Source organism: Canis lupus, chromosome 13, assembly GCF_048164855.1.
Source record: "Canis lupus baileyi chromosome 13, mCanLup2.hap1, whole genome shotgun sequence".
Classification (NCBI taxonomy): domain Eukaryota; kingdom Metazoa; phylum Chordata; class Mammalia; order Carnivora; family Canidae; genus Canis; species Canis lupus.
In genome coordinates, this window is record NC_132850.1 from 3,367,417 (window position 1) to 3,392,146 (window position 24,730).

Genomic DNA, 24,730 nt, shown 5'->3' on the forward strand with positions numbered 1-24,730 from the left:
TTTTCCTATTCTTCAACTTAATATATAAATAGAATTATATATACCTTTTGTATCTGCTTTCTTTCACTAAAAATAATGTTTTTGAGAAGCACCCTATCAATAGTTCATTCTTTTGTACTGCTAAGTGCTATTCTGATAAATGAATACACCATAATTTGTATATGTATTCTCTTGTTGACAGACATTTGAGTCGATTCTAGTTTTCTGCTGTTATGACTAAACTGCTATGACCATTCTTATGGGTGTCTTTTCATAGATCTGTGTCTTCATTTATTTTAACTACTCTTCCTACTCCTTTCAGTTCCTACATTTTTACTTGTTTTATTTCCAGTGAAAGAGTCATATCACCCACTTTACCTGCTACTTTCAGTAGATCTGCCTCACACCCACCTCCAGAGGCACCTGCCCATTCTTGGGCCTTTTGTGAATTATAAGAAAAAACAGCTTGATTCTTATTTTTCCCCATTGTTGGTTAAGGATTCCACTTTTTGGGAGTCACTCAGTCAATTGCTACTTTGTTTATCTGCTTTCCAGCTTCCAAAGTTTTTAGCTATCTCCCTTATTGTCTGACTCACTTTAGAGGGTTTTAGGAGAGAAGGAAGTTGAATGTGTATTTCAATTCCTCTTGCTTACCTTTTACCTTTTTTCCTTCTTCTTTTTCCACCTGTCACCTTCCACACCCTGCCTTTCTCACTATTTTCCATTTCCTTCTCTTCATCTTGCTTTGCCTTAGAATTAAGTGAGGAGTCCTCGGACAGCACATGGCTTAGCCCCCTCACTTTCCAGAGGCTAAAACTGAGGCCCCCTGCATGAGAACAGTAGTCCATCCACAGCCAACCCAGCTATGCACTTAGCTTTTTTTTGCCTTTAATAGCAAGAAAGGCCCTTTGCCCACCTCCTCCTTTAGTTAGTGATCCATGGCAGTGTGAGAAAGCAGAGTACCCCTGCTCAAATGGGGCCTTAAAGGCACATCAGAAGAGAGAATGTCATAACTGGCCAGGCTGCCATGGGTCCCCTCTGGAGACCAAGAAAGTACCTCCATTGCCCACTCTGTTCCCTGCCTAGCACCATGCCAGGTAGAGGGCTGCAGTAGGAGAGAGCCCTGCTGGCCTGACAGGAGAGACTCCTGAAATGAGCAACACTCTCCACATGGGACCCTCTAGCCCTTTCCATGGTTTTCTTTATTCCCATATTTGTCTATTTTACCACTTTCTTTGGGCCTGACTACTAATGCAGAAGATAACAAATAGATTCCCAGCCCCAGAACAAAAATCAAGGCAGGTGACCTGTGGCGTGACCATTCTAAGTGCAAGGCCAAACACACACAAGCACACATTCTGGCTAACATTGCCATGGTCCCTACCACTCCAACACACATAACATAAGAGATCCAAAGAATGTGTGAGGTGACCAAGTATTGAACATGAAAGTGCATACATCTGCAGGAATTGTTTAGATTCCCTTTTCCGTGCACAGAAGACAAAGTACAAGTTCTGGGCCTTGGCTTTTGGTCTGGACTGTTCTTCCAGCAGGCTGTGTTCCCAGAGCCTTTGGTCATGCATTTTGGGCTGGCTGCAGCTGGACGCAGGCCCCCACCCCCACCCCCCTCCTGGTGTTCCACCAGCCTAGCAGCTGAGAGTCTTGCGAGGGACCAGAGCCCAGAGTGCGAGAGACAGAAGAGAGCACTGTTCTATCACTTCTGTAACCCAGACGCTCTGTAAGCTGCTTTGGCTCTTTGTCTCCTGCAGTTTGTATTTACTTGAACAAGAATGGCAGCCCAGGCCCCCACTTAGATAAGAAGAAGGTCCAGCTGCTCCCTGACCATTTTGGGCCGGCCCGCGCTTCCGTGGTGCTGCAGCAGGCTGTCCAGGCTTGTATCGACTGTGCGTATCATCAGAAAACCGTCTTCAGCTTCCTCAAACAGGGCCACGGTGGTGAAGTTATCTCAGGTAAGTGCCCTTGGGCCAGTGTGGCCTCCTAGTCAGAGGGGCAGGCCTTCTTCACTGGCTGATTTCTGGCAAAGTATCCCTGTTCCTACTCTGTGCCTGTAGGCTCTGTTGAAATGGGAAGGGATTCCATTCCTCTGAGAGTCCTGCTTTTCAACTCCTGGGACCCTTCTGAGCGTTACACACACCTCTGCCAAGCAGAATACCCACACAGACTCCACTTATAAGCCCCTGGGCAGACTCCCGTCCTGCTACCTGCTCAGCCCCTGCATACAGAAAGTAGATGTGTGTTGCTTTCCAGAAGAAAGAATCCAGAGGGGCTGCACTGTGGCAACAGGAGCTTCTCCAGACTGCCACAGCCTCCTGCCTAGCCTTGGAGGGACCACAGGACTCTTATCATGTGCTTCTGACTCCTTAGCCACCCGGTCCCAAGCCAGCCCTGTTACAAGGAAGTTGAATCCCAGGGCAGAGTGGGAAAAACCATTTCCTCTCTTTCTCCTGCTGTGTCTGATTCAACTGCACCGTGTTTTTTGTTGTCATTGGGAATATTCACTTTTTCTCCTGTGCCCTGGTTCTGTTTCAGTGTTTCCAAGTCCAGAACCCTATTCCTTACCCATCAAACCCATGAAGACTTGACCTGGAGCCTTTCAGTCTCAACCGCACGATACTACATAGTCTCATACCCCTTCCCTCTAACAAGTTGCAGTATCAGCTTCAGGAAACCCAGCTATCATGGAAGACTCCATGAATACCTGAATTCTTTTAGAAGACCCAATAAATAATTCTTATTTTGTTAGCAAACCTTTAGTGAACGTTTATTATATGTCTGAGGTTATTGCCAGATCCTGGCCAGGGGAGAGGGAGGAAAGATGATAGGTGAGAGGTGTTCTGATGTATGAGAAATGTGTATAGGGTGGTGTGGGAGCCCAGGCTAGGGAGCAGTTGGCTGTGTGGAGGATGGGAGCAGGCATGAAAGGCATTGTTCTAGAAGCCTGAGGGACTGCTGGGAAATCAAGCCTCCTTCTGAGGAAGACTTCTGTGCCGTATAGTCTGCGGGAACCTGACCTTCCCTGCTTCCTCTGTGGAGTTACTGTTGCCCACACCTTCTCTAGGGTTCCTCTTCTGCTCCAAAACTGGTTCTTGGGAATGGCCTATCTCCTCATTACCTTGCTGCCCTTAGAGACAAATGCAAAAGCCTGCTTTGTAAGGCTTATACAGATACTTCCTTGAATAGAAATAGATAGGGAGTAAAATAAAACCAGGCGTGGGATGCTTCCAAACGTTACTGAAACTCTAGCACCCTTATACAGATCAGATTGTGCACCTAAACCATTACTGGCAACAGCTGTATTCTCATCTGCCCAGCTTCTCTGTTCTCCGGCAGTTCTTAGGGAAATAGAACCCGAAATGAGCAGATTTCCTGGAGGAGGCCCAGCCAGCTGATGGAGCAGATAGAGTCATGTTCACAGTCGTTTTCACAAGTTGAATGAAATCACACCAGAGCCCCTGCAGCAGACCTGGCTTGGCCACTCCCATTACTGCCAGGCCTTTGGAGTTGGAGGCAAAAACCAAACCCTTGAGGGAGGGAGGGGAAGGGAGGGGAGGGAGGGGAAAATCCTGGGCACTGATTGCTTTGTGTAACCAGGTAAGCCGGAGGCAAGCAGTAGGCTGGGCTCTTCCTGCCCCGCTCTGCCCTGCACCGCCAGGCTGACGTGCTCGGCCCTGTTTCCTTAATTCCACAGCCGTGTTTGACCGTGAGCAGCATACTCTCAACCTCCCAGCAGTCAACAGCATCACCTACGTCCTGCGCTTCTTGGAGAAACTCTGCCACAACCTTCGCAGTGACAATCTGTTTGGCAACCAGCCCTTTACACAGACTCACTTGCCACTCACCACCACTGAATACAGCCACAGCCACGACAGGTACCTACCAGGTAGGAGCTGGGATGGGGCCGGGGCTAAGAACGGGGCACAGGGCTAGCTGGCAGCAGCGCCAGTGAGGGCCCTGGGGCCGGCCCTCACACCTGCCAGCCTGGTACCTATGCTCCAGAGACCTGGCCTTCTGTTCCTTGCCTTTGCCATTCCTGGGACTCCTTGGTCTCTTCCAAACTGTTCTTTCCAGGATTTTGTCTCCTATCTCTAGGATTAACCTTCTCTCCTCTGGATTTTTATCCCTAGAAAATAGTGGTTCACAATTCCCTTTCTGAGCCCCACGCAGCACGTGAAGCCACCATGAAGTCACAGCACCCCTCCTAGGGTGAAGCCGGCAGCAAAGGCCTAAGGGAGCTCTCCCTTGCCAACAGGAAGGTTTAGTCTCAGGCTACAGATTGAGAAATGCGCTCCCTCGTGATTGGCCGTCCACTCTTTCCTTTGGCGCGTGGCCCTAGCTCCTCTAGCACTGCCTGTCTAGCAAGTCAATTCAAGTTCCTGCCATCTCGACCTGAGGTGGAAAATAACTTTCTCAGTTAGTAGAGCAGACCCACAGCAGGAAGGCGGAGGCCACGTGGCCCTGGCCAGATCAGTGACTAAGCACTTCCGAGAGTGGTTACGGAGGGAAAGGAGATCAGCATTGCTTATCTGCTGCCCTGGACACAGAACGGAGGGGAGGAGAGCTCGGCCCCACACATAGTGAGGTAGGTCACTGTGGAGAGAGGGAGCAAAGGCCCTTGAGAAGAGTCTCGTGGAACTCATCCTGGGCAGAGGAGCAGAGAGGTGGTGCCATCAGTGCCAGGGCTGTGCTCATTGCTGAAGGAGCCAAAGTCAGAGAGGTGCCCACGCCTCTGACCTGCCCAAGTCTTGTTCCACAGCATCTTTTTATCGTCATCTTAATGGAGTCACTCCTGATAAAAGTGCCACTTCTAGAGAACGTGCCTGGGGAAGTGACTTCTCACTCAGCTCCCCAACCCTGCCTCCATCTATGTCTGTGCACCCCAAAGACCGCTGCTCATATGACTTACCTGCAGGGCAAAAAGACAAGCTGAATTTCAGGTACTCCTTGGGAGGGCCAGACCATCTGGTCCTGCAGACATGTCTGTGCCCCCCTCACTGATCCATTTCTTGGGAGGGAACTTCTTCTTTAACCTCTTCCCCTACTTGCTTTCATCATTAGAATCTGAGAACAGAAAAGAGCTTTCTTATCATATTGCACTGGGATCTGGGCTGGGCATGGCGGGGAGGGGGGCAGACAAAGGCAGTTGTTAAATATCCCTAGCTGGTGGCCTTCAGGAACTCTGAGCTGCACTCAGTAATGAAAGTGAAGCCTACCTGAGATTCTGGAAGATGAATATCATGAGAGGAGATAGTGTGCACCAAGGCTAGCTGCTAGTCTAAAGAGATTTCTCAAAGAACCAGGAATCCAGAATTTTTAAGTGGAGTATCATCACTAAGAGCGAAGAGAATCACACTGGTAGCAGCATGGAGAGGCCAGGAGGGGTGTATTGGGCCTGCAGTCATGGAGGGAGTTTGGAATCAAGGCCTGGTATTTCCTGGGAATTGTTTCAGTTTGCATCTCTCTGATTCAGCTGCCAGATAGGAGGAAGCAAGCTTTGGCCACTCTGCCCTCTTGCCTCATCAACTAAGAGACAAAGACCAGGGTTATCACATTCCACCACTGGCTGCCCCTATTCCTGCCCTCATTTCCAGATGATTCAGCCAACTCTGTGCCTTCCTCTGCCCACTCTGTAACTTCTGTGGCCCATCCTGGGTGCTCAGCAACTTGGCTGCTCTCACCCCAGTTTCTGTTTACTTCCCTGAAGTGAGCGTTCTAATTGTGCCCAGACAAGCCAGAGCTTTGCCTAGATTTCTCACTCCTCTATGCTCCTTTGCTTATCTTTCCTGCCTGCTTACCTGCCTGCCTGCCTTACTGACCCTTTGCTCCACCTCTGATCATCTGTTATTTCTTGTACTTTCCTGTTTACTTACCCCAGCCTCTGCCAAACAGCTTGGTCTGCACAGGGCTGTCTTTTGCTTTGCCCCTTGGATCTGGAGTTTATCACTGCTGCCCTTCTACCTGGCTACGTACTTATACTAGTTCAACACCCAAAGCTACCAGCTCTCTTATCTAGGTACTTACTGGAGCCCCCGCCCCCCCTTCTCTACAGCTTGTCTCCACACTACCCTAGCCCTCAGGGTTTGGACCTGACTGACCATGCATTTCTGGTATAGCAGGTCCCATTAGGCTTCCATATCTAAGTTGAGACTTCACTTTTTTCCTCTAGTGTTTTATTTTGAAAAACTTCAAACCTACAGAAAAGCTGTACAAATAGTACAGTGAGCAACCATGCACTCTTCATCTAGATTTACCACTTAACTTTTTGCAGTATTTACTGTACTTATTTCTCTAAGTACATGCACATATATTAGTGCCTGTATATTTTTATTTATTGAACCATTTGAGAGTTAACTGCAGATGAGAGCCTTAATCCTTAATAAACTTTCCTATGTATCTCCTAGGAGCAGGGAACACAGTACTATTATCTCACTCAAGAAATGTAACGTTAAAAAAAAAAAAAGAAATGTAACATTAATCAACTCTACTAGTTGATATATATATGGTTTGTATCAAGTCTCCCCAGTTGTCCCAGTAATGTAGTTTTAGCTATTTTTCCCCCTAATCCAAGATCCAGTGAAGGGTCATCCACTACATTTAGTTGTTCTATCTCTAGTTCCCTTATATCTACAGCAGTTTTCCATACTGTTTTCTACCTTCCATAACATGACACTGGCATTTTTACAAGTCCAAGCCAGTTGTCAAACACTCTGTGCCAGATCCTGAGGAGCCAGAGATTAAACAGACTCCATCCCCTCTCTGAAAGCGTGCCAGCTAAGAGAGAGGCATAGGTAGACATACTTGTGGTATGAGCCGGGAATGATGAGCAATGGGCAAGGTGAAAGAGGAGGTTAAAAAGAGTTCCTGGGGGAGGCAGTGCCAGATTAGGGGTGCAGTGACAGGTAAGAGGCCTGTGAAGGTGAGGTCACAAGGAGCTCCTTCCAGCCCTCAGAACAAACAGTGAGACAGGAGATAGCTAATATAGCTGGTCCCACAGACTCTTAATCTTTTTTTTTTAATTAATTTTTATTTATTTATGATAGTCACACACAGAGAGAGAGAGAGAGGCAGAGACACAGGCAGAGGGAGAAGCAGGCTCCATGCACCGGGAGCCCGACGTGGGATTCGATCCCCGGTCTCCAGGATCGCGCCCTGGGCCAAAGGCAGGCGCCAAACCGCTGCGCCACCCAGGGATCCCAACTCTTAATCTTATTACAACTACCCAGCGTTAACCTCTAGGTCTTATATTTAGAGACTTCCCAGATTCCTCTCTGCTGGAGGAAGGGGTTCATTTGTCCCATGGTGGTAAGCTCCCTGTGCCTGTCTTTCTAAATTGCCATGCCAGGTCTTCTGAGCTTATAAAGTGGTTCTCCTTCAAAATCCTAACATTCACAGGATTAAAGCCAAATAACTGTGAACTCTGTTAAGATGCCCCTTCATCCTCATACAGAGTTTCCTTGTAGAACTGTCAATTCTAAGATGACACATAATTCATTGAACCTGTATTTAGTCCATTACTCAACCAGTCGGTCAATCAGAATTTATTCACTGCACAATGCCAAGCTCTGGTTTAGGCACAGAGAGTTCCACAGTAAACTAGGAGTCCAGGTCCTTACACCAAGTTTACAGCCTAGTAAAGAAGAGGAACAAACAAGTGAACAGTGAACTTGTGGTGATATACTTTAATAGGACAAGTTCCGAGTTCAGCAGTTCAAACCAGATGTCAGGGATGACTTTCCAGAAGAAATGATATATCTAAGCTTGGCCCTGAAGGAGCAAGATAATCAGGTGAAGATGCCACAGACCCAAGGAGATGGAGGAGGGGAGTGAGGAAGAATGCTCCAGTTAACTCAATAGCACGTGAGACCGTGAGGGACAAATGGGAGCACAACCCAGGTCAGAGGAACTGGGTGTCTGTAGGGCTGGGAACCACAGCGTCAGGGAGGCAGCGGCCGAGTTGGAAAAGCTCTAACTGACCATGTTAGCGGCTTTACCTCATTGTGCAGTAAGGACCCAAGGAAGGGGCACGGTCAGTCCTGTGCTTCAGAGAGGTCACTCAGGATCCTGTGTGGGTAAATGGCTTGGTGTGGAGAGACACGGTAGGCAGGGAGACTGGCTGGAGGTTTTTGTGGATCTGTGAGTCCTCTTAGATTTCGGGATGATCCTTTCCTTTGATATCCAAATCTGAATAACATAAAATGAATCCCCACCCCATGTAATTCAGACTAGGTTCCCTGCTCTGACTCAATTCTTATCCTCTTCTTTCCCTGACCACTCTCAGAGCTGACCATCTCTCCCTAAGCTCCTTTGTCCCAACTTTTGATCCAGTTCCTCAGCTTTCATTTCCCTAAGGGAAAATGAATACAAGGCTGCTAAGTGTAATAAACTTATACTTGAAGCTCAGGAGGTAAAAAAGAATTGTCACAAAGAACAGAAAGCATTTTAACATATTTGTTTTAATCTTAATGTTTATCAGTGGGGCACCTAGGGGACTCAGACAGTTAAGCATCCAGTTCTTAGTTTCAGCTCAGATCACGATCTCAGAGTTATGAGATTGAGGCCCACGTTGGGCTCTGCACTCAGCTGGGAGTCTGCTTGAGATTAACTCTCCCCCTACACTCATGTGCTCTCTCTTTTTTAAAAAAATTATTTATTTATTAGAGGGCATGAGAGTGAGGAAGCACAAGCAGGGGGAGCGGCAGGCAGAGGGAGAGGGAGAAGCAGGCTCCTCTCAGAGCACGGAGCCCAGTGTGAGGCTCCATCCTAGGACCCTGGGATCATGACCTGAGCCAAAGGCAGACGTTTAACCAACTGAGCCACCCAGGTGCCCCTTTCTCTTTCTCTCTTAAATGAAACAAACCCCCCCTCAAAAAAAAAAAGTAATGTCTATAGCTATTATAGGATATATCTTATTGGCCTCCTTCACCTTAGGCCTCAGCCTGCTGCCATTTCCAGGACCCACTCTGGGCCTGGGGGATTTTCTTCTCTATTTTCTATTCCTTCCATCCTCCTCCTTTTCCAGCTACCAGCAGGCAACTCCAAATTAATTTATCATACACAATCATTTCATTTCCTTTGGTCTCTGTTTTCCCTGACCTTGTCTTTCGTAACCATAATTATATAAATAAAACAACGTAATTATATAAATGAAAGAACCATGTAGCCCACAGATCTATACTTTCAGCAACTCAAAGAACAAAGACAAAAGCTATTGGTAGAGAGATTTATTCCATCTATCCTGTGTTTTTTTCTGCCTTCCTGTGGATTAATCCAGTTGTGGTGTGTGTGTGTGTGTGTGTGTGTGTGTGTGTGTGTGTGTTTTGTTTTTTTAATGATTTTGTTCTCGTTGGCATCCTGGGTCATGCTTCTGTCCTTTGCAATTTTTCTTAGGGATCAAGTGGTTAGGTAATGCTTGGGATTCATTGGGGCCACCAGTGAATCCTAAAACCAAGCATTGTCTAGCACACCTCCACTTGGACTCTCCTTCAGGCCACAGCTTTTAAACATCAACTTGTCAGGAACAGTTCTCAAGGTCTCCTCATCTTAAAAAAGCTCCCCTTGGGCAGCCCTGGTGGCTCAGCGGTTTAGTGCTGCTTTCAGCCCAGGGTGGGATCCTGGAGACCTGGGATCGAGTCCCACATCCGGCTCCCGCATGGAGCCTGCTTCTCCCTCTGCCTATGTCTCTGCCTCTCTCTCCCTCTCTGTCTCTCCTGAATGAATAAATAAAATCTTAAAAAATATATATTACTGGGATCCCTGGGTGGCGCAGCGGTTTGGCGCCTGCCTTTGGCCCAGGGCGCGATCCTGGAGACCGGGGATCGAATCCCACATCGGGCTCCCGGTGCATGGAGCCTGCTTCTCCCTCTGCCTGTGTCTCTGCTTCTCTCTCTCTCTCTCTGTGACTATCATAAATAAATAAAAATTTAAAAATATATCACTAAGCAAAGGAATAGGATATTAAGACAGAAAATAACAAGGGGAGCTTTTTTTTTTTTTTAAGATTTTATTTATTTATTCATGAGAAACAGAGACAGAGAGAGAGAGAGAGAAAGGCAGAGACACAGGCAGAGGGAGAAGCAGGCTCCGTGCAGGGAACCCGGGATGTGAGGACGATCTGGCTGCAACATCTGTCACCCCATTGATCGCCAGGGTTGATTCGGCTAATCTGGCTGGCTAGGCAGGTGTCCCCTTCCTCCCTCACCGCTCCATGTGCGTCCCTCCTGAAGCTGCGCGCTTGGTCGAAGAGGACGATCATCCCCGATAGAGGAGGACCGTTCTTTCGTCAAGGGTATACGAGTAGCTGCGCTCCCCTGCTAGAACCTCTAAACAAGCTCTCATGCAGGGAGCCCAACGTGGGACTCCATCCCGGGTCTCCAGGATCACACCCCGGGCCAAATGCGGCGCTGAACTGCTGAGCCACCCAGGCTGCCCTGCTTAGTAATATTTATAGTAGGTTCTCACTTTTTATAAACTTGTGCTTGTCATCCTTCCCACTTAGGTTACTTATTCCATGAGGAGGGGGAGGGACAGTATCTGGTTTTTTCATCGTTCTCCATATCCATCATTGTCACATAGCAAGTATTTAACAATATTTGTTGAATGAAAGTGTAGTAGAGAATGTCGGACATACAGTTCAGAGAAGGATTCTTTTTTAATGAGACAAACTTAAGCATACACAAGAACTCTGGGTCCTGTGTTGGTGGAAGAATTTTCTTAGATACATAGCACGAGTCCATTCATTCATTTCACCCCTGGAAGGGGAAAGCGTGGTTGTGAGCACAGAGTCCTTGAATCTCAGAAGTGGAGAGTCCTCTGGAGGTGATCTAGTGTCTAGCCCAACAGATGAGGGTAGTTATCTGACTTCTGCTTAAGTGCTCCCGATGACAGGTTGCTCACCCTCTCCTTCGGCAGTCGATTTTGTTGAACACTTCTGATGGCTAAAATGCCTTCCCTTTTGAGCCAAAATTGGTCTTCTTATAACTCCTTTCCCCCATTTTACTCTCTGCCTTTCAAAAAGGCCAATCTGCCTCCAGTTCTCTTCCCTTCCTATGACTGCCGTTAGGGTATTTGTCTCCCCTGACTTTTCTCCAGACTCTATATTCCCAGGCTCTTTCTCCTTTGCATGATTTCTAGACTTCTCCCCACCAGTCTTGCCATCTTCCCCTGGGAACTCTAGTTTTTAAGGTAGCCTTGCAAGGTGATAGAGAAAATCTGCTTCTAACTGAAAATCAGTGGGTAAGGAAAGCTCCTTATCTGTCTGTTTACCTCTGCACACCCCCTCCCTAGCATAGCAGCTAGTACACAAATGTTCGTTGAATGTAGGAATGAGCTCCCTCTCATACTGACTCTTCTCATGTCTCTAGCACATCCATAGAAAATTTAATATAAATTGACCCTATGAGGCAACTTTTCATAGATGGCCAAACTGAATCCCAGAAAAAAGGCAGTGATCACCAACCAGTGATCAGGCCAGAAATTGAACTCAAGTCTTTCAGCCCTAACTTCTGAGCCCTGGGCCAGTGGTTACAAAGTTTCTTTTGTTTCAGTAGTAGAACTCCTTTTTGCAAAGTTAAGATTATATGAGAACTCTGGTGTATAAAAGTTAAAACCAGAGCTATTCTGCTAGAAGCTGGCCTTCCTGTGGAAGTCCTCAGGGCTCTGTGGAGCAGTTTGAAAGCACTGCAGTGTTCTATACAGCATTGTCTTACTGAAGCAGCCAGGGCCTTGTTCAGTTGGCCTTAAGTGGACTAGGACCTTCCAGAGCCCTAGACATGAGTCTTCATTTGGCCACTACATCTCATTAGTGGAGGTTTGATGACATTGTCAGTCCAGGTGCTACCCATCCAGATTTCCAGGCCCCTCAACTCAGACTCCAGGGCTCAGGTGCCATTCCTAGCATTGCTGAGAGGAAGACACACTGACTTGCATCAGCAGCTGGTGAGGCCCTGGCACTGTCATAATAATTCTTCACATCTGTTAGCGCAGGGTAGGCAAGTGGTACTGGCCCCAGGCTTTGCTGGGTAAGATGAGGTCTAGAAAGGTGAGATCACCCTGCCGACACATGCAGAAACTAGATGTCAGCTTTTTCTTGAGTTACTGCAGAGGACGTGGGTTTGCCATTCTAACTCTGAGTGAAGAATAAAAAAAATGGCAGGTCCCCACCTTGATAAAGTCCGTCCCATTGCATCTTCTCATCTGATGTTTTCAGCATGTCAAAGGGTGATGTTTTTCCCCCATTTTACAGATGAGGAAGCTGGTGCTGAGAAAACACAGCTTGCCTGAGGTCAAATACCTAGTGAAAGGCAGGAGCTCAGGCCTAGAATGCAGGCCTCCTGTCTGAGGGTCTGTGCGCCTGTTCTTGTCTCAAAATGAGATGCTGCTATGGTCATCTCTTCTAGAAAACAGGAATCTGAAAGCTCATCTGCAAAAAGGGGTGGGCTGTGGTTCAGGTACCCAAAGCTTCTCTCTTCAGAAGCATTTCTGGGGAAGGGTTTCATCAGTCCCAGTCCCTGAGAGAAGGGCCAGTAGCTCTCTCCTGCTAGACTTGACTTTATGCCCCTGGTTACCAAGCAAGTTCAGGGGAGTATTAGAAAGTAGTCCTAGAATCCACAGAGGTCTTACTATGTGCCAGACATTGTGCTCAACCGTAGTGTTGACCACAGGCCCTAAGTGAGTCCCAAACATTACCTAAATAGCCGAGACCTCTAAGAAAAACCACAGAGGACAGTGGTATGATGCCCCAGGAGCCAGGATGCCCTCCATAGGCAGAGATGCTGTGACCAGGGTGAGAAACTGGCCTGTTGCAGGTAGACCCCAGTCATGAGAGGGAACCTGCTTCAGGTTCTGGAGTGCACTGTCAGGGGCTGCTGCCTGCTGCTGGACCTCAGAAGAAAAGAAAGGCACTTCCCGTGTTCTAAATGAGAGTGTGGCTCCTAGAGAAGCACCTTGCCTATTCAGTGCCAGAGCCAAGTTTTAACCCTGATTCTGGTCTCCACAGCCCTACTCTCACAATTGCAGAAGCCTGGCTTCCTTGGAGTGTTTCTCTTGAGCAAGGCAAATAAGAAAGGAGGGGAGGGAACATAGGAGCGGACCTTTCACAGACAGACCTTTAGCCAGGCATTGAAGAGCAACATTAAATGTCCTGCTGGCTGAGAGGGTCACCTTCTAAAGTACCCTCATCTAAGCAAGTGTATCTCTTCTCCAGCACCAGTCCCCTGCACTTGCATCTCATGTGCAGGGAGGCAGCCTCTTCCTAAAATAGCTCTATTTGTTTTAAGGTTTTCCTTATCCAGAAAAAGCATAAGACAGCCAGTCTGGAAGAAACTTCAAAGACCACTAGTCTAAAACGAAGAATCTCTAAGGAGATCCAAGCCCAAAGAGTGGCATTGGGCTTGACCAAGGCCACCTAGTGAGAGCCTGAGACACAGCCCAGGGCTTCCTGTTTTGCTGCCTCTTGCTCCAAACAGGTACCTGGGAAGCCAGCACCCTGCCAATCATTCCAGGGTAGTTCCTGCTCTAACTCTGGCTTTACTGTTTTCCAGGTGAAAGCTTTGTCTTGGGGAATAGTCTGACTCGGTCTTTGGAACCACACTCAGACTCAATGGACTCTACCTTGAATCCCACCAACCTTGTCAGCGGCTCCCAAAACCTTCGAACCCATGGGTACCGGCCTTTGCTTCCATCCTGTGGCCTCCCACTGAGTACTGCCTCAGCTGTGCGCAGGCTGTGCTCCAGAGGTAAGCTGACCGGAGTTCCAGCACTCCCACCCTCCCTCACTCTTTCCTTCTTCCTCACTCAGATCTGATTGCCCCTCATCTGGTAGTTGGACTCGGGTCTAGACCCATTTGTGTCTGACTAGGTATCTGGGGGGCAACTGAAGCTCTGGAATTGGCTTGAGAATAATGGAAACTAAGAGCCAAAGACCTAGAATCAAAGGGACAGGAAGGGATACACATTCACTTATTACCCATTTATTTGAACATCATCTGTGTTTGGCATGGGAATACAAAAATGGATCACTTCTTGTCCTTAAGGAGCTCACAGTCTTAGGGGAGAAACAAACAGTACTGCAACACGTAATTGTAAAACATCATCTTGAATTCAGAGATATGCTGTGAGTAGTATGAAAACTGTAAGAAGAATCACCTAACCCAAGCTTGGTGTCCAGGGGAAGCTTCTTTGAGGAAGTGACACCATCTCTGATTTAAAAGCTTGACTGAAAAAAAAATAAAATAAATAAATAAATAAATAAAAGCTTGACTGTATAAATGGTGATCTCAAGGGTAGTAGGGGAGAGAGAGCTCTCCAGAAAGAGAGTGTAGCAGGAACAAGGGCAAAGGGATAAGAACCGGTACAGGTGGTGTGCATGGAACTGCATGCACTTTGGTATTGTTGAACATAAAATGTCATACTGGGACTTCAAGCAGAAAAGCCTGGAAAGGTCAGAGGCTACTTCATAGAGGACCCAAATGCCATGGTAGAGTTTGGAGTGGATCCTGCAGGCAATGTGAAGCTGCTAAAGGCTTCTAATTAGAGATGAGACCTAAACAGGTTTGTGTTTTCAGTAGATCATAGGCTACTGTGTTGAAGATGCATCTAAGGAAAGACAGATCAGAGAACCAGTTAGGAGGTTGTAGAGTGGACCAAACCAGAACAAATAAAGGCCTAGACTAGGATGGTGATAGATTTATAGAAGATTGAATCAATTAAAAAACAATTCACATGGTATATTTAAACAGATTTAAGGATTGTGAGAAAGAAGGCAGCAGGACTGTCTCCTCGGTTTCTAGAGGGTGGCAGGGGGGATGGTGGTGCCCCTCACTGGAGAGAAGAGACCAACCACAGAAGAGAAAGAAGGGGAAGGAGACCATGGGTCATCTAGATGATACCCAGCAGGCACTGGCTCTGCAGGTCTGATTCTCAGGGAAGTGGACCGAATCAAAGATAAATATTTCGGAGTCATCAGTATCTAGATGGTAGTTGAAGCTGTAGGGTGAATGACAGCCACTTTCCAGGAGCATTATTGTAGAATGAAAAGAACAATTGACCAAAGATAAGGTCCTGGGGCCAACAAGGTTCAGGAAGAGGATCCCAGAAAGAGACAAAGGAGTAACCAAATGTGAGGAAAATCAAAATTTGATATGGCAGTGGCCAGGATGACAGAGTATTTTAAAGATAGCACAGCCATACAAAGGTTTGGTAAAGCAAGGATTCCCCCCGCCCCTGCGATGTGGAGATTAGAGGGCAGCTGACAGCCTTAGCAAGAGCAGCTTTGATGGTGGTGGAAGGCGATGAGGACAGGTTGCATGGCGGGCTATTAGGGAGGGTTTAGTGACCTTCAAAAGAAGGTCTTCCAGAGCAGGAGTGCACTGGGTATCAGCAGACAAGTTGAGCCTTCCAAGAAGAAGAGATACAGGAGAGAGGAGAGAGCAAGGTGTGGATGTGGTGGGAAGAGTTAGGGATCAAGGGTACAGACAGAAAGATGGGTCAGTCTTAAGCATTGTCCTCTGAGACTGGAGGGAAGATTGACAGTGGCCACAAGGGCACAGAGAGGGGGCCGAGGAGGAGAGGGCTTAGGGGTGCCCCCAGAGTGGACTGGTCAAGAGAAGAGGGAGGAAATGGAGTGAGGAGAAGGGAATGGCCTGCAGGAAATACCAAAGGCCCAGCTGTGCTTGGACACTAGTCTGCCAGTTTGCAAGAGAGGTGATTTTCCTCTATGGTTCTTAGAAACCTAGAAAAGCCTGAGAATTAAAGTTTTCTGTTGAGCTAGGAGGGCCAGAGGGCTGGGTTGAGGGAGTGTGCGAAGGAGTGATAGCAATGGAGGGACAGTTGTTTAGGTTAGCAGCACCGGATTTGGGCCGGGCAGGGAAGAAGCACAGCTGGGACAAGGCTGAAGGATGGGGGAGTTTGTAAGTCTGATGTGCTAAATCTCCCTGTGAGGTGACGGGTTTAACGGACTTACGTCCAGGACAGTTGCAGAGATGGAAGGTTGGGATCAGAGAAAGGGATGTTTGAATTTCTGAAGTGGGTCTGTTCCAAGTGATGGCAAGAAGCAGACAGTGGCCTTAGCAGGAGGTATTTGAAGTAGTGGCTCAGGGGTTAAGCGCCTGCCTTTGGCCTAGGGCGTGATCCTGGAGTCCCGGGATGGAGTCCCACATCAGGCTCCCTGCATGGAGCCTGCCTCTCTCTCTGCCTGTGTCTCTGCCTCTGTGTGTGTGTATGTCTCATGAATAAATAAAATCTTTAAAAAAAAAAAATGAAGTAGAGTCGAGGTGAAGGTCACTGGAGGCATGGTGGCTTAATGGTGTGTGCCTCTGAAGATGATGATAGGACCTGGCTGGAGCACGAGGGAGTGACCAGTGTAGCAAACAGTCTTCATTTAGCAAGGGATAGAAGCCCAGGGGTCAGCAGGCAGCAGTGATGAGGAAGAGCAGATGGCTGGGGACATATCTGGCCTCTGAAGAACATGAACTTTCCTAGGAGAACGGCCTAAAAGCAGCCGTGGAGAGACAGGAGAATGCCACCTCCACACCCCCGCTGTGGCCTCCTGCAGCCCTAGCTGTGGAACAGGGGGAAGATTCCATTGACAAGGCCTGCAGAGGAGAGAAGTGGCCTCAGGAGAGAGAGTATTCAGGGAGACTGAGCAGGAGGAGGGTGGGAAGAGGCTGGGACACCCCCTAGCCCTCACCCCACAAGGCAACGTGGGGAGCTCTGCAGTCCCTGCCTTGAGTCTGAGGGACGTCCACTCCCCTCTCAGGCCCCTACATTCCTCTCATGCACAGCAGACGTGCTGATAGTGGCCTGGTGTTTTCACAATGGAAGCAGGGATATGGGGTCCCTCGGGAAGCCTTACTCGTTGCCCAGGTGTGAGGATTACTGTCCGTGTTCTGCCTCCCAGGACCCTCTCTGTTAGCCGTGCTTCTTGACTGCTGCCCTGTGCGGCACTGGCCTCAGAGGCCACTGTTGTCTCCAGGACACTTCCACTCCCCCTGTGGGATGCCTGAGTCTGCTGACCAGGTTATGGTCTACATCTCTTCTGACCTCGAAGAACCTCATAAGGCTATGAAGGATTCCACATTTGGCACTAGGATTTTTTCCCTCAAAGTATTCAGATGTTGAGTCTGTCTGTCCCTCTTATTTCACTAATGGAGGATGAGTAGGCATCAGTTTGTTAGTCTGGTGTCCTGCCTTAGATGCACCTCACCTGCCTTAGTCATTCTCAGACGCAGACTCCCTGTCTTCCTTGAGGGGCCGCTGTACTCACTGGACAGCAGGGGAGAGGCCCGCTATAGTCTGTGTGTAGAAATAGGAATGGGAAAAGACAGATTCACGGCACCAACCTGCCTTCTTCCTAGCCATGTGGTCTTGGGAAAGTCAATTCACTTCTCTGGGCCTCCGTCCCCCCATCTCCAAACTGAAGATGATGCTACTTCCTTCAAGGGCTGTTTTAAGGGGCAAACAAGCTGACAGTGGGGGCGAGGGTTCCTTGGTGATGTTCACATTCAGACCCTGCTTCCCCACCGGCACCACCACCACCTGGGGCATGCCACAGCCATGTCTCACTGGGACCGTGACAGCAGCGTACCGGTCTCCACTCTGCCCTTACCCAAAGTCTAAGCCTGTTATCTGCATGGACTCTGAGAGTGATTCTTTCCGTTGTGAGCTGATTCAAGTCACTCTGCTCAGAGCCGACCTACTTCATAGAAAAGCCAATGGCTTCTCAGTGGTTTACAAGGTCCTCTGTTACCTGCACCCCCAGGCCCCCCACCCCGTCACACACACTGCCTCTCAGATGTTATCCCCTACCCCTTTCTCTTGATTCACTCTACTCCTGGCTCCACCTTACACGTACCAGTCACTCTTCTGCCTCAGGGTCTTGCTCAGGTATCATCATTTCAGAGATGTCTCTCCCAACCTGCTGCCTGCCCTCCTGGAGCGTGTATTCTAACAGAAGAAGGCTGACAGACAAATTCATAATATATAATAGTATAGTATATGTGACTGGAGTGTGTGTTTATTTCTGGTCCCCAGGGGCTGAGGAATTGGCTTAGGTGGTCCAAGGACACACCCAAGATGTATCTTCTCTCTGCTGTCCGTGACCTCTAGCTGGTTTCTCTGTTAGCGTCACGGTGGACTGTGAGGGCGGGCCAGGAGAAGTGGCTGGCTCACAGAGCCCTCCAGCTTCCTGCCGACCACCAGCTCTGAAGGCCATTGGAGTCTCTGTGGCTGTAACACCCTACTTGCTCCAGCACACCTCTCCCCTGGCCAGTGCCCAGCTAGAAGTCTAAGATAGAACATGCTGGAGTCTCTTCCCCAGGGAGCAGGCCAAGCCAAGTGTGCTTCAACTTTTAGACCTGGGACCCAGAGTGAAGGGAAATGGAGGAGATTTTTAGCCTTTGTAAGAGATAGGTGAAGAGTGCACCCTTCTGCTTTCTTAGCTGTGTTTCAGCCCACCTCTCAGCTGTGTGCCGCATCTCCTGGGTGGTAAGGATACAGACATGAGCAGGGCAAGGTCCCTGCCTCAACGCCGTCGTCGTCTGGTGGGGGAGACAAAAATACACAAATAACTATTATGTGCGGTCATTCATTCATTGAACAAACCCGTTTGAACATCTGCCACGGCAGACCAGGCATCTTTCACATGTTGGGGACCGTGAAGGAAGACCCTGCTCCCCCGTGTGTCTCCCCTACTCCTAGTACTCTACTCAGCAGGACCTCACCCTTGACACCAGATGCGGGGGTTCTCCACACACCAAGCGATTGTGCCACTCCACCTGGGAGAGTGTCCCATCCCACGGGGTAAGGGTTCCGTCACACAAGCCTGCCCCCCCCGCCCCCAGGCCACACAGCACTCCAGGTTGTCACCTGTGCTTCTGACTGGCTGTAAACAAGGGTTCCCACGATCTCCTCCTCGGGTTCACTCAGGAACACCGTTCCTTACTTAAGTTACCAGCTTTTTATGAAAGGATATAGAAGAGCTGCCCAGGGCAAGGCTTGAAGGCGGGGCACGGACCTCCACGCCCCACCCCGCCCCGCCCCGGGGTTCTGCTCTCCCCACACCTCCATGTGCTCACCAGCCCAGGTGCTCTCCGACCCCCATCCTTTTAGTTTTTTATGGAACCTTCATTACACAGGCACAGTTGATGAAGTCATTGGCGATACTTCTTCCCAGGGAGGTCGGCAACCAGCCCCATCCTCAGGGGTTTTCCAGAAGTGAGCTCATGAACATAGGTGCGACTGAAAGGGGCTTATTATTACACATAGTAAAAGACATCTTTATTTCTCTTACCATTTAGGAAATGCAAAGAATTTTAGGGTTCTGTGCCAGAAACAGGACAAAGACCACATGTGTATGTTTCTTATTAAAAATCACAGTATCGGGCAGCCCGGGTGGCTCAGCGGTTTAGCGCCGCCTTCAGCCTGGGGTGTGATCCTGGAGGCCCAGGATCAAGTCCCACGTCGGGCTCCCTGCATGGAGCCCTGCTTCTCCCTCTGCCTGTGTCTCTGCCTCTCTCTCTCTTTCTCTCTCTCTGTCTCTCATGAATAAATAAAATCTTTAGGGATCCCTGGGTGGTGCAGCGGTTTAGCGCCTGCCTTTGGCCCAGGGCGCGATCCTGGAGACCCGGGATCGGATCCCACGTCGGGCTCCCGGTGCATGGAGTCTGCTTCACCCTCTGCCTCTCTCTCTCTCTCTCTCTCTCTCTCTCTCTCTCTCTGTGTGTGTGTGACTATCATAAATAAATAAAAAATTTAAAAAAAAATAATAAAATCTTTAAAAAAAATAGTGTATTTAAAAAAAATCACAGTATCACCAGGAAATAGGGCAGAAAATAGACTACAGACAGTAAACATAAATACATGAATTATTCTAGGTCGTGATACGTGCTGGGAAAACAGAAGAGTAATTGGATTGAGAATGGCTCTGGGGGGAATGGAGTACTTTTACTAGGAGGTCAGTGACGATCTCTGAGGAATTGATATTTGAGATAAATATTGAGAAGGAATCAGATATGCAAAGTCCTAGGAAAAGAACATTGCAAACAGAGGAAATTAAAGGTCAAAGAATAAAAGCATAGCCTATTCAAGAAGCAGGAAAAAGCCAGTGTGTCTGGAGTGTGGAAAGGAAGGGGTGGGAGTAGGGGGTTGAGATGCAGTCAGAGGTAGAAAGGGCCAGATGATGGGGTTCCTTCTAGACCATGCACGCGGTAAGGAGTTCAGATTTCAGAGAGCCCAGATCCCATCAGGGAAAGGAGAGGATCTGTACTTGAGCCAAGACTGATACAGAAGCTCTGAGCAGAGCACTACATTAACGAGGTTCCTCGCAGCCCAGGCAAAGCTGTCTTCTTCCTCTGTGCATCATCAGGCTGTGACGAGGTTAGCCACTCTCCAGGCCTTGGAGGAGGCATAGGGTATTAGCCACCATTTTTTTTCTCCCTAGATCCCAAGGATTTGGCTTTAACCTTCCCCATCTCCCAAAGTCTCCCCAGAAATGGTCTCCAGAGCCAGGACAAAAGCAGCCTTCCCCACCAGGCCCCCACTGAACCCAAGTCATCCCCTTACTCACTGTTACCAGACTCCGTTCTAGGCTGAACCACAACCTTAATGTAAAATTCCTTCTGACCCTTTCCAAAATCAGATCTAAAAGAACAAAGAGTTGACTGAAGAAGAGTCTCAGAGCTTCATCCCTTTGCAGAAAAACCCTTCCCTCCCTCGGTCACCTCCAGTTCCTCTGCTCTGGCACTGCCACGAGCCTCACCCACAGGGCCCTTGGGACACACCACGGAGAGTGGTGGGGCGTTACAAACCAGTCCCCACCCGTTATGGCAGGTTCCCTCCTGTCCTGCAGGGTCGGACCGATACCTGGAAAGCCGGGACACCTCTCGACTGAGTGGCCGGGACCCCTCCTCATGGACAGTGGAGGACGTGATGCAGTTTGTCCGGGAAGCTGATCCTCAGCTTGGACCTCACGCTGACCTTTTTCGCAAACATGTAGGTACCCCTGCCCGACCAGTCCTGTGTCCACCGGGAGCCTTGCTTCCTCAACTTGTAGATGCTTAAAGCCCCCATGGAACTGAGCACAGGAGACCCCCAATGAAAAGAGAGCCAGAATCTTGGGTCTCAAGCATCCCTGGTTGGGCACCGAGTCCAGCCTGTGCCTATAGTGTCACATTCCTGCTGGCTGCATGGCCAGGGGCCTCAGGGCCAGGGCAAGGACTCTCCTCTTTTCCTAGGAGTGCTTGCTCACACATCTGCCTGCCATGGCCTGAGAACCAGCGGCCTCAGCCCAATTTAGAGTTCCTGTCACATGGCTCCCACTGTCTGACCTCCTCAGCCCCCATCCTGTCCTTGCTCTTCTGTGAGCCTGCAGCATCTCTTCTGTGACTATTTGGCTGTGCAGCCAGGTACTGCTGTGGACCTGCCAGCAGCGACCATACTCCTGATCTGGGGTGCAAACCCCTTTCCCCGCAGCCCCCACTGCTTGGTGCTGCTCTGCCCTTTGGGCGCTCAGAACAGATGTGCTGCCTCTCATGAATCATTTCACTTTTCCGTGCTGGTGGGTTTCGGGGCACCCTTGGGTCAAGCCTGAAAGTCTCACAGCTGCTCAGTAAGGGCCTGCTCTGGGCCTAGCTCACACAGAGGGGTCCCTGCCCCCCAGGAAGAAGGTGGCTCCCAGAGAAACAGTCTGGGAGAGGGGCTCCAGCACAGGACTGGGGGGGTGGGGACTCCCGGGAACTGGAACATAGAGGTCAGCCTGTCAGCCATCAGCGGTCAGCCATCAGCCGCTGGGAGGGTGGGGACACTGCCTCAGGCTGCAGCAGGGCAGTAAAGCTGTGAGGAGCACCCACTGGGCTCAGGAGGAGTGGCGGGTGGGGGAGGGGGGCTGACTCACTGGGCCCTGTGGACCTGGCACCTCCCAGGGGGTCAGGCCACCAGGCCTCTGATGGCACGTTCCCCCCGCAGGAGATCGACGGCAAGGCCCTGCTCCTGCTGCGCAGCGACATGATGATGAAGTACATGGGGCTGAAGCTGGGGCCAGCACTCAAGCTCTCCTTCCACATTGACCGGCTCAAGCAGGGCAAGTTCTGAACCGGGAGACGCAGCCTAGACCACCGAGGGGTCACCCAAAACGGGCCAGCACTCTTCTCCCCGGAAGGGGGGCCAGCAGCCCACTGCCGGCGCCTCAGTGGAGTTCAGGGCCGCCTCAGGACTCCGGAGGCTGTGCGGAGCCACCACCGCTCCCCCTCCTGCCATGATATGTCCTTCCATGAAGGACCAAGGGGAGAGTGTGGGCCCAGGGCTGGCGCTTCTCTTCCCCTCAGCCCTGCCTCAGCTCTGAGGTCCCTCTGTATTTATTTCTCAAGCCTGGTTGGCTTCTCACAGGGCGTTTAGACTGACACCTGGGCCCCATCCCCCTGCCACCTGCTGGGCCTGGCGTGGCACCCCATTGCCCCGCAGCTCCCACCACCACCTCATGAGAGCCCCAGACTCCAAACTCATGGTGCAGACCTCTACCTTTTTTTAAAAAAGATCTTTTCTTATTGTTTAAATGTATTGTTTCTGGCACTTGGGCAAGCCCTCCAGCTCATACTCCTCTCACTCCTGACACTGGGCTTCAGGAGAAGGGAGACTGCCTGGCCCTGGTCCCCAAGAGACATGGGCCCTCTTCAGAGGCCATCAGGGCCATCCCCCGAGGGCACGTTGTCTGTAGGATGGACAGATCCTTCAGGCCATGACCATATCACTCAGCGGGGGGAGGAGAGGGTCCCTGTCACCTTTCCCTCTTCTGCCCTTGGGCCCTTTAGCCCTGGACCTCCACTGTGGGAATGGGAGTCCCCTGCCCCATAGCTCCTTGCCCTGGCCAGAACTACTGCCGAAGGAGGTTAGGCCCCATGATTTTAGGTCACGAAGGCCGTAAGGTGGATGGAAGGGAAGGGTCTGCAGGCTGGAGTCTAGTTGTACCCTCTCCGTCATCCAGATGCTTCCTTTATAAGCAAGTCAGCAGCACAGCTGCCCCTGCTGCCATCCAGACTTCTTTTATGTCAATCTGTTTATAAATAAAAACCAATATAGATGCCAGTGTGGTTTTAATCAGTCGACAGAGCACTGCACTTCCAATGGCAGAGCACTCCCCTCTCTTGCCCTAGTTTCCTCATTCTTAAAGGAGGTGTGTGGACAAGGTGATCCCCAAGAGTCCTTCTGATTCCAGCAGTCCCCAGAAGCAGACTGTCTTCCCTATGCCTACTGGGAAGGCCGTGTGGAGCTCATTCCTGCCCTCAGAGGGCCACGCTCTGGTGCAGCAAGACAGTGGGGAGCACAGAAGCCACACGAAGTCCAAGCAGGAAGAACAGTATTAAAAAAAAAAGGAAGAACAGTATTTGGGTCAGCGGCTCTGAGAACCTCCGTGGCTGGGTTCATCTTCTTCGTCACTGCCTTGAGGTGAGATGCAGGCTCACCCAGCTTGCATTCTACCCTTTGTGGCGACCTGGGGCCCACTCCAGTCCGGGGCCACATGGCCTCATTTCTATTGGGGTCACCGGAGGTGGTGTAGGGGCAGCGGCGCCATGCAGGAAAATCTGATAATAGCTGACACTCTTGTGTCACTGTGGGCCCGTGAACTACTCCACAGGAATTAGAATTGGCCCATTAAATCTTCACAGCAAACCCATCTTCTGGATGAGGAAATGTAAGGTCAGGTCCCAGGAAGCACCAAAGCAGGTGTTTGAGCCAAGTACTCTGAAACCAAGGCCAAGGTTGAAGTTCTAGTGAGTGTGTTTATTGTAAGGCTTTGGCTGGGTCATTTCCCTTTGTTGGGCCCACGTGGCCATGAGGGCTTCAGATGATGGCCCTGCCAATTCTCGCCATGGCTGGCGTCAACATGGGGAGTAATTTATGTCTTTTACACTTGGCCCCTGTGAGTTCTCACCACGGTCGTGCGGTCTGGGTCCAGGCTCCTGAACCAGAGCAGGACTGTCTTCTCCACAGGCTCCTGGACATGGGGTGTGGTAGGCGTGCCGTCCGTCCAGAGACAGCCTTACTGACCCCTGACAATGAACTTCTGGGTGTGATCCTTCCCCAAGAGACAGACGCAGGGACTGGAGGTAGCGCCAGCACGTGGAGGCAGGCCAGATACCCTGCAGGGCTGCCCTGGTGGAGCCGGCCAGCTCCCGCCTCTCCTGCCTGCTGGTCGCCAAGAGCATAGTGTACCAGCTTGCTCGTGCTGACTTACTCATGCACAGTCTTGTTTAAACCTCACCGTCACCCTGAGGGACTACCATGCCCGCCCCCTCCCCCCACACCCTTTGCAAGTGGGGAAGCTACAGCTTGGACAGCTACTTGACCCCAAACTCCACAGCTTATCAGGGGTGCCTGTCACACCCTCCCGGGCCGCCGTCCCAGATCCTGCTGACCAGTCAGACTCAGGGCTTCCACAGGCTACCTTGAAGGCTGTGAGATGGAAACTTTCGCCACCGCAGGACAGCATGAAGCAGTCTTGTTTGGGGTAGTCCCTGCAGAGCCCACCATCATCCAGGTGACAGCTCAGGTGCAAGGGGAGCAGTGGGGTTCACCTTGGCCTAGCAGCATCACGCCCCGAGGGACCGTAACTCCCTAGTTTGTAGGCATAACAACTCTGGAGGCATCGCTTCCGGGTCCCTGCGAGGCCCGGGCCCACTGAGCCTCTGCATAGGGAGGCCCAGGGCCGTGGCTTTGAAGCCAGCGTCCCCATCCAGGTGATTTA

General features: G+C 50.1%; 1 protein-coding gene across 17 annotated transcripts in view; it reads left to right on the forward strand.

The window, feature by feature from the left end:
- SCMH1 (Scm polycomb group protein homolog 1) overlaps positions 1-23,070 on the forward strand; it is a 177,539-nt gene extending 154,469 nt beyond the window's left edge. For 16 of the 17 annotated variants that reach the window (XM_072771672.1, XM_072771673.1, XM_072771679.1 and 13 more), the window contains 5 exons: positions 1,749-1,949; positions 3,689-3,880; positions 13,536-13,730; positions 20,840-20,982; positions 21,955-23,070. In XM_072771672.1, coding sequence (XP_072627773.1) covers positions 1,749-1,949; positions 3,689-3,880; positions 13,536-13,730; positions 20,840-20,982; positions 21,955-22,080 — 857 coding nt within the window. In that variant the 3' untranslated portion in view covers positions 22,081-23,070. Of the gene's footprint in view, positions 1-1,748; positions 1,950-3,688; positions 3,881-13,535; positions 13,731-20,820; positions 20,983-21,954 lie in introns of all 17 variants that reach the window. The other variant, XM_072771670.1, reaches the window with a different exon arrangement.
- Positions 23,071-24,730: the final 1,660 nt, after the last annotated feature.